The sequence below is a fragment of the Primulina tabacum genome, chromosome 10 (assembly GCF_025594145.1).
Source record: "Primulina tabacum isolate GXHZ01 chromosome 10, ASM2559414v2, whole genome shotgun sequence".
Classification (NCBI taxonomy): domain Eukaryota; kingdom Viridiplantae; phylum Streptophyta; class Magnoliopsida; order Lamiales; family Gesneriaceae; genus Primulina; species Primulina tabacum.
The window spans coordinates 12,346,154-12,356,341 of NC_134559.1; the positions used below are offsets into that span (position 1 = coordinate 12,346,154).

The 10,188-nt window shown below is 43.0% G+C and overlaps 1 protein-coding gene across 1 annotated transcript; it reads left to right on the forward strand.

Moving 5' to 3' along the window:
- Positions 1–860: 860 nt before the first annotated feature.
- Positions 861–9,488, forward strand: LOC142505517 (uncharacterized). The gene is made up of 2 exons (XM_075618527.1): positions 861–2,728; positions 9,204–9,488. Exon 1 carries the CDS (start codon positions 1,782–1,784, stop codon positions 2,538–2,540), a length of 759 nt encoding a protein of 252 aa, XP_075474642.1. The 5' UTR covers positions 861–1,781; the 3' UTR covers positions 2,541–2,728; positions 9,204–9,488.
- Positions 9,489–10,188: the final 700 nt, after the last annotated feature.

Here is a 10,188-nt window from a genome sequence, read left to right on the forward strand (position 1 = left end):
TCGAATTTTGGCTGGCCTAGGGCCCTTAGCCATGGTTCAAATAATTCCTTGGATGTTGGTAAGAGTCTCTGGTCGGTGGTTCACGCCCCCAATGGCCGGTAGTCTCGAAAACAACACAAGACACGCGATTGCACAGCTGCTGGAATTTGACAGCAACTTGCTGTGATGGTTCGGAGGCTCGTTCGAGTTCTTGGTTGGCTTTTAGCCTATGGCCTTAGACTGGACAGTGCCTCATTGAGTTAGGAAAGCTACGGTTTTGGCCGTTTGTGATTCGGATCATTTTTGAAGTCGTACGAGAATTTACGGTGCGATGTGCCAAATTGACTTTCGAAAGAGCATTTCATGTTTTGGCCTCCATTTCACCTAAATTTCGACCCGCATCTTTTTAGGAGCATAAATTCATAATTTTAAGCGTATTTTAATCATGACGTTACGTTGGTTCAGTGTTGGTTCGCGTTGGTTCGGAGTCATGATTAAATACGAAGTCGTTAGTAGTAATTGTCGCATTTTCACACTTAATTGCATAGTTTGGTCAAGAAAAATCTATTGCATATTTTTTTCATGGCATATTTAGGTCGCAGCGAGCCTGGGGACGATCCAATCCAGTTGGTAAAATAGTACAGGATTTTTCATTATGCCATTTAATTATATTACGTGCATAAAAATAGAAAATACTTATTTTTGAGATTTATGCGATATTGCTTGTGGTCAATTCACTATTATGGGAGCATTATTTTACCCGGTCGCCAGTGACCGATCAGTTCAGTTTGGTACCACCCGGTCTCCAGTGACCGGTCAGTTCAGTTCAGTTTGATACTCCCCGGTAGCCAGTTACCGATCAGTTCAGTTCAGTGCAGGGACCACATGCGTAGACCATAATCTCAACCGAAAATTATTATCAGTCATTTCAGTACAGGGCTCCAAGGAGCAAACATTTTTACTATGATATTTAATTCAGTCATGCACGTATTATAATTGCTCAGTACAAGTTATTTTCAGAATGCCTCATGACATGATATTTTATCCATGCAAATTATATTTTACTCGTTACCTACGATATATGCATGCTGAGTCTTTAGGCTCACTAGACTTGATTGTTGTAGGTACCGATGAGGTTAGGGCCGAGGGCGGGGACCTGTGAGCCAGCTTGGGTCGGCAGTAGTGGCACCCGAGGACCTCAGTTCAGCATTTATTATTTTATTACTCAAACAATTTTTATCAGTTGTTGGATATTCTTAAATTGGTATTTCGCAAACAAATATTTTCTTCCGCTGCCATTTTGACTATCAAACTTTGTTTATCGGTTTAATTATGAATGAGGCATTTTAATTATTTAAAAAGAAAATTTTTAATTTTCCTCAAATTTTCAAGCAAGGATTTTCGGGCCTTCACAGTTGGTATCAGAGCCGATGTTCTTGTAAAGGGTTACACTACTACTGACCACGAGAAGCTCACGAAGTCACGTCTTCGGTCTGTAAGTTTTACTTTTCAGCATTTTATTTAAAACATGAATTATTTTAACAGCATGCTTCCATGAAATAGTTTACGATCAGATTTTCAGTATTTCAGTGTTCATTTAAAATAAATTTTTGAATTATGCATGTTTGTTACGTATGGGTTATGTTTGGAACAGTATGCCTCCTAGACGTCAGGTAGGACGCCCGAGAGGGGGTGGTGTGCACCGTCATGAAAACGGGTTTGATCAGAGACAAGAGAGGCAGGCACCTCCTCCTCTTCCTCCTCCTCCTCCTCCTCCACCTCCACCTGACATGAATGCCTAGATGCTAGCTGGGATGACGCAGTTCTTCGCACAGTTTGCGGGGAACAATGCCGCAGCCGCAGCCGCAGCCAGGCCGACAGGGCCCGAGGCTGTTTATGAGAGGTTTATGAAGATGCGTCTGAAGGAGTTTTCTGGGACGTCTGACCCCATGATTGCCGAGGGATGGATCAAATCCCTCGAGGTTATCTTCGAGTTCATGGAGCTTGGAGATGCAGACAGAGTCCGATGTGCCACCTACTTATTCAGTGGAGATGCCCGCTTATGGTGGGAAGGAGCAGCAGTAGCCCTGAACTTGGCTACACTTACTTGGATACGCTTTACTGAGGTTTTCTACTCCAAATATTTTGCCGAGGAAGTGCGTACCAGGTTGACCACTGAGTTCATGAGCCTGAGACAGGGTGATATGACGGTTACGGAGTTCATCCGTAAGTTCGAGAGGGGCTGTCATTTTGTGCCCCTGATAGCGAATGATGCTAGAGCCAAGATGATGCATTTCCTGGTGGGTCTACGGCCGATCTTGCGCCGTGATGTTAGGGTGTCTGACCCTACTACTTATGAGATTGCAGTCTCCAAAGCCCTAGCCGCAGAGCAGGATCTGCGGGATATCGAGAGGGATCGCCAGGGCAAGCGCCCAGCCCAGGTACCACACCGCCCTCCTCCTCATCAGCATCAGCAGCAAAACAAGAGGCCATTTCATGGGCCGCCTAGAAGCAGAGGCCAGCAGCAGCAGCGGGGACGCCCCAGCCCCGAAGACTTTTGAGCACCCAGTCTGTCCCAGGTGCTCACGCCGCCATCCTGGAGCATGTATGTCTGGCTCAGGAAAGTGTTTTAAGTGTGGCAGTCCAGACCACATGTTGCTACAGTGCCCTCAGAGGAATTTGCCTACCCAAGGCAGAGTTTTTGCTCTCCATGCCACGGAAACAAACCCGGAGACTATGTTGTTGACAGGTACCTTTAAGCTTTAAGTTATTATTTGAATTTCCGTGTTTTGGGAATCGAGATTAAGATTTGAACTTAGAACCGTGATAGGATTGCATGTTCTACTCAGTATTATTTTGGAGATTTAAGTTAGAAGAACTTTGACCTTTGCATGTCTATAAGTTTAGTTCTTGTAGCTATTGGATTCAACTTAGAGTTCTGATCTTTCAGGGAGAATTTTTATATCTGGTTCCGCTACCAAAGCCTTGATAGATTCAGGGGCCACTCACTCGTTTATTTCGGAGGTCTTTGCAAACTTTCTCAAGATCAAGACCATTGAGCTAGATATAGCCTTTTCAGTAGTGTTGCCGTCAGGCGAGGAGATGGCAGCTACCAATGTTATCCGAGATATAGACCTTGAGCTGCACGGTAATCTTGTTTATGCGGATCTGATTGTGCTACCGATGCCAGAATTTGACATCATCCTAGGGATGGACTGGCTATTGAGGAACAGAGTGTTGATAGAGTTCCAGCGGAGATCTGTTCTTGTCCGACCGCCTGGAATGGAGCAATTCTTATTTGAGCCGGGCAGGTACTTTCCTTTACCGCGCATTATTCCTTATGTTCAGGCCAGGAAGCTCATGCATAGAGGGTGTCGGGCATTTCTAGCGACCTTTTTATCTGTCCCCGAGGAACCCAGCCAATCAGCCTCAGATGTTCCGATTGTCAGAGATTTCTTAGACGTTTTTTCCGAAGACGTCTCTGGTATGCCACCCGAGAGAGAGGTGGAGTTTTCCATTGAGCTTATGACAGGTACGGCTCCGATATCCAAAGCGCCGTACCGACTAGCACCGACAGAGATGGCAGAGCTTAAGAAGCAGATTCAGGAACTTCTCGACAAGGAGTTCATTCGCCCGAGCTTTTCACCTTGGGGCGCGCCAGTCTTATTTGTAAAGAAGAAGGATGGCTCTTTGAGGCTTTGCATTGACTACCGAGAGTTGAACAGGGTTACAGTGAAGAACAAATACCCACTTCCGAGGATTGAGGATCTGTTTGACCAGTTGCAGGGAGCTTCGATTTTCTCCAAGATAGATCTGCGTTCCGGTTATCACCAGTTAAAGGAAAGAGATGCTGATGTCTCCAAGACTGCTTTTAGGACTCGTTATGGCCACTACGAGTTCCTTGTGATGCCGTTCGGTCTGACGAATGCGCCAACGATCTTCATGGATCTCATGAATCGCATATTTCAGCCGTATCTCGATCAGTTTGTGATAGTATTAATAGACGACATTCTCGTCTACTCCAAGAATCAGGAGGATCACAGTAGACATCTGACCACAGTGCTGCAGACCTTGCAGAAGCACAAGTTATTCGCAAAGTTCAGTAAGTGCGAATTCTGGTTAGAGAAGGTGGCGTTCTTAGGCCACATCGTTTCTAGCAGTGGTATTGAGGTAGACCCAGCGAAAGTTGCAGCAGTCAGAGATTGGGTTGTGCCTCAGAATGCATCTGAAATCCGCAGTTTTCTTGGGCTAGCAGGATATTACAGGAAATTCATTCAGGGATTCTCCTCCATTGTCGTTCCACTCACATCATTGAGAAAGAAGAATGTGAAGTTTGTGTGGAGCGATGAGTGCCAGAAGAGCTTCGATACTTTGAAGCAAGCTCTTATCTCAGCACCAGTTTTGGCCATGCCGTCAGGGCCCGGTGAGTTTTTCCTTTATACCGATGCTTCGAAGCTCGGTCTTGGCGCAGTATTGATGCAGCATGGGAAGGTGATAGCATATGCTTCTCGACAGCTGAAAATCCACGAGAAGAATTACCCTACCCATGATCTAGAGTTGGCCGCCGTAATTTTTGCATTGAAGATTTTGAGGCACTATTTGTATGGAGAGAAGTGCCAGATCTTTACCGACCACAAGAGCCTCAAGTATTTCTTTACGCAGAAGGAGCTGAATATGCGTCAGAGGCGTTGGTTGGAGCTTGTGAAAGACTACGACTGTGACATTAGCTACCACCCGGGTAAAGCTAATGTAGTTGCAGATGCATTGAGCAGAAAAGTCGCAGTGATGGCTCATTTGACGATTCAAAAACCTCTTCAGCTTGAGATGCAGAAGTTCGATCTAGAGTCATATCCTCAAGGTAGAGTTCCCCGTCTATCTACCTTGACGATTCAGTCTTCTCTTATTGACCGTATTCGCAGTATTCAGCCAGCAGATGAGCAGTTGGCACAGTGGAAGAAGAGAGATGAAGCCAAGGGCAGTGTCTTGTATTCAGTCAGTGACGGTATAGTGCGATACCGGGACAGGATGTGGGTGCCTAACAGTGATACTATCCGAGCAGATATTCTATCAGAGGCCCACATGTCGCCGTACTCTATTCATCCAGGGAGTACGAAGATGTACAAGGATCTGCAGCTATTGTATTGGTGACCAGGGATGAAGAAGGATATCAGACGATTTGTATCCGAGTGTCTGACTTGCCAGTTAGTGAAGGCCGAGCATCAGAGACCAGCAGGTTTGCTCAAGCCTCTCCTTATTCCCGAGTGGAAGTGGGAGAATGTTACCATGGACTTTGTGACCGGATTGCCGAGGTCAGCCAGAGGATCGAATGCTATCTGGGTGATTGTAGATCGTCTTACCAAATCAGCACACTTCTTGCCTATTAAGAAGACTTTCACCATGGTACAGTATGCGGAGTTGTATATCCGAGAGATAGTCCGACTTCATGGCATTCCAGTATCTATCGTATCTGACAGAGATCCCAGATTCACTTTCTCGTTTTGGAAGAGTTTGCATTCGACTATGCGTACGAAGTTGCTGTTTAGCACAGCTTTCCATCCGCAGAACGATGGGCAGTCAGAGCGAGTTATTCAGATTTTGGAGGATCTTCTCCGTGCTTGCGTCATTGATTTCTCTGGGAGTTGGGAGTCGAACTTGCCATTGTTAGAGTTCACCTATAACAACAGCTTCCAGTCTTCTATTGATATGGCTCCGTATGAAGCACTGTATGGCCGCAAGTGCAGATCTCCTGTTCATTGGGATGAAGTAGGAGCGAGAGCAGAGTTGGGTCCAGAGATTGTCCAGCAGGCTGCAGATGTAGTAGCCAAGATCCGTGATAGGATGAGGACTGCTCAGATCCGACAGAAGAGTTATGCCGATCAGCGGATGAGAGAGTTAGATTTTGCAGTGGGCGATCATGTTTTTGTGAAAGTGGCACCTATGAAGGGTGTCATGAGATTTGGGAAGAAAAGGAAGCTCAGCCCGAGATTTATTGGACCCTTTGAGATCCTTGACAGAGTTGGGACACTAGCTTATCGTGTTGCTCTTCCGCCGAATCTGGCCGGAGTACACAATGTGTTCCACGTCTCCATGCTGAGAAAGTACATGGCGAACCCTTCGCATGTCCTGAACTTTGAGCCGTTGCAGCTTACTCCGAACCTATCTTATGAGGAGAGGCCAGTGCAGATCCTAGACAGGCAGGAGAAGAAGCTTCGGAACAGTTGGTTAAGCGAGTCAAAGTTAGATGGCTCAACCATTCAGAGGACGAAGCCACATGGGAGTCTGAGCCGGAGATGAGAGATCGTTACCCCGAGTTATTCGGTGAGTTCTAATTTCGAGGACGAAATTCTTTTTAAGGGGGGGAGAGTTGTAGAACCCGTAATTAGACTGCGTATAAGCCATGCATAATTCTAGTATTTTAAATTTAATTGACTTCATTGCATGAGTATTTAAATGTTTTCTTTGAAGTTAATTATTTTATCCAGTAGATTAGATTTTTCTCTTTTCAGTTAATTCGGTGAGGCCGGACCGGTGTTGGAGTAAAGAGATAAAATTTACTAGTAAGAAAACATTTTCCCAAAATTTATTTAAAGATAAATAATGAGTAAATTTATTGTAAAAGAAGGTTTAAAAAATTATTTAAATAAGTTGAGATAAGTAGTAAATTGAGTTCAATAATTAATTCCTCAATTCTTTAAAATATTTAATGAGTAGATAATACACTAAAGATTTAAAGTTCAATATTTAAGAAATATTTTTCCCTCCTCTTTTATATAATTTTCGGCCCCAATGATTTGATTTAAAAGTTTATTTGACAACCCATTTAATTAATAGTCTTCCCTATCCATTTTTATTGGGAAATAGTTTTATCACAACAAATCTTCCATGATAATTAATTGAGCAAGATCCCACCCCACCTAGCTAGATAAAAATCGGCCATGCTCTTTTTTTTTTTAAGATTTAATTGTGATTTTTTTTCAACTCATTCTTTATTTATCCCCTTAACTTTTCTAGATGGATTTATCCTCCCCAACTTTTAAATCACTACCAAGATTTAATTAAACCAATTCTCCCTTGCACCTAGACCTTAAAATCGCCCATATACACCTCTAGTATCCCCCAGAAAAATCTTTTATATCATTCTTTTCCTTATCACTCAAACTAGTAGATAGAAAAAATATTTTCCCTTCCCTTTATCTTGTATCTTCCCATTTAATTTCCTAGACTCCCTCCCACTCCATAATCTGGAAAATTCCAGCCTCCTTCAGCACTGAAAACCGTGAGAGCCTAGGGTAAAAACAAGGAGGAAAAACTTGAAAGAAAACAAGAGAAGCAACTCCGTCTCCTCCGCGCCGAGTCGTCGTATTCTTTCGTTTTTCATTCAAACGAAATCAAAGGCATGTCTATATTTTTTTCAAACCTCAATCAAGTCCTATTATCATTTATTTAACATTACATGATCATCTTTTATGTGCAAAAACCGAAACATGGCAAAAAAAAATTTCAGAAAAACCAAAACATGCAGATTTCGGTTTCATGACAAGCTTCACGGTTTCATTGGTTTTGTGAGTTTCAGGTATTGGTTCGGTTCCAGGCTCCCAAGGCTACATCTAGACATATTCGAGGATGGATTAGGACCACTTTGGTCCATTATTTCAGCCCCATGAATGAGAGAAACCGAAGATGACAGCAACTCACCATCGTTGCCATTTTTGTGCTTCGAAAATTCTGTGTGTGCTGTCAAAGGAAAAGGATCTGATCTTGGCTGCCCTAAGGGCCTTTAGCCATGGTTAGATCGCTTCCCTAGCATGTCTAAGACGTGGCTAAGTCGCCTTTTTGGTGGCTTGGTCCACGGTGAATCGGTTTTCAATTAAAATGCAAGAACAGCCCTGCACCCCCTTCGACCCCTTCATTTGACAGCATGTGTTGTTTCAAGTTTTGTGGAATGGTATGGATCTTGGTTGGCCTATGGCCCTTAGCCACGGTTCATACCCTACCACTGGATGTCTAGATCGTCCCATGGTCAATCAAATGGCCACTGGAACGAGTCTAGACAGCAAGCAAAGCAAAACACCCCTCACGCGCGCAAAGGTGCTCTCGGGTGGAACTTTTCTGATGTTGCTGGAATAATTCGAATTGTGGCTGGCCTAGGGCCCTTAGCCATGGTTTAAATAATTCTTTGGAATGTTGGTAAGAGTCTCTGATCGGTGGTTCACGCCCCCAATGGCCGGTAGTCTCGAAAACAACACAAGACACGCGATTGCACAGCTGCTGGAATTTGACAGCAACTTGCTGTGACGGTTCGGAGGCTCGTTCGAGTTCTTGGTTGGCTTTTAGCCTATGGCCTTGGACTGGACAGTGCCTCATCGAGTTAGGAAGGACACGGTTTTGGCCGTTCGTGATTCGGATCATTTTTGAAGTCGTACGAGAATTTACGGTGCGATGTGCCAAATTGACTCTCGAAAGAGCATTTCATGTTTTGGCCTCCATTTCACCTAAATTTCGACCCTCATCATTTTAGGAGCATAAATTCATAATTTTAAGCGTATTTTAATCATGACGTTACGTTGGTTCAGTGTTGGTTCGCGTTGGTTCGGAGTCATGATTAAATACGAAGTCGTTAGTAGTAATTGTCGCATTTTCACACTTAATTGCATAGTTTGGTCAAGAAAAATCTATTGCATATTTTTTTCATGGCATATTTAGGTCGCAGCGAGCCTGGGGACGATCCAATCCAGTTGGTAAAATAGTACAGGATTTTTCATTATGCCATTTAATTATATTACGTGCATAAAAATAGAAAATACTTATTTTTGAGATTTATGCGATATTGCTTGTGGTCAATTCACTATTATGGGAGCATTATTTTACCCGGTCGCCAGTGACCGATCAGTTCAGTTTGGTACCACCCGGTCTCCAGTGACCGATCAGTTCAGCTCAGTTTGATACTCCCCGGTAGCCAGTTACCGATCAGTTCAGTTCAGTGCAGGGACCACATGCGTAGACCATAATCTCAACCGAAAATTATTATCAGTCATTTCAGTACAGGGCTCCAAGGAGCAAACATTTTTATTTAATTCAGTCATGCACGTATTATAATTGCTCAGTACAAGTTATTTTCAGAATGCCTCATGACATGATATTTTATCCATGCAAATTATATTTTACTCGTTACCTACGATATATGCATGCTGAGTCTTTAGGCTCACTAGACTTGATTGTTGTAGGTACCGATGAGGTCAGGGCCGAGGGCGGGGACCAGTGAGCCAGCTTGGGTCGGCAGTAGTGGCACCCGAGGACCTCAGTTCAGCATTTATTATTTTATTCCTCAAACAACTTTTATCAGTTGTTGGATATTCTTAAATTGGTATTTCGCAAACAAATATTTTCTTCCGCTGCCATTTTGACTATCAAACTTTGTTTATCGGTTTAATTATGAATGAGGCATTTTAATTATTTAAAAAGAAAATTTTTAATTTTCCTCAAATTTTCAAGCAAGGATTTTCGGGCCTTCACAGAATCGGCTAAGTTCTGATTTTTGCTCGAATTTACGTCTAGGAATGCTTATAAAGATGTTTTGGGATATTTAAGGAGTTTGGTAAGCTTCAGGTCAATTTTAGAGGTCCAGGGATGAAATGATAATTTTCGGGTTTCCAAGGGCAAAATGGTCATTTTGCACCCGGGTTGAGATTTTGGTCCTGGCAGCGACCTGAGCACAAATTTATGATATGTTTATGCATCATGATCACTATTTTTAAGATTTTATGAAGATATACGTTGCATGTTTGGATTTAAGAAAAATTGCATTGGTGCATAATTTTTATAAGTGATGAAAATGATAATGTTATGGATGACAGGAATTAGTTGTGGCTATCGAAGTATATGTAAATGTTTAAGACGTATATGTAAATGCTGATGATAAGGCCTAGGCACAGGGGATGGGTGATCCTGTCACTGATGTCCGACAGCCGCCGGGTACCGCGGTTCTATGTATGATGGATCCATCGTAAATGATGATGTACGATAGTCACCTCTAATGAACTGAATTCACCAATGATAAATGATAAATGATGAATGATGAATGATAAATGATAAACGATGAATGACGAACGATGATTAATGATGAGCTGTTTTGACACGTCATGATTTTACACGACACGTTTATGTTACTTTTTTTTTAAGTTCATGAAAGGTATGTTGAGTAAGGTATTT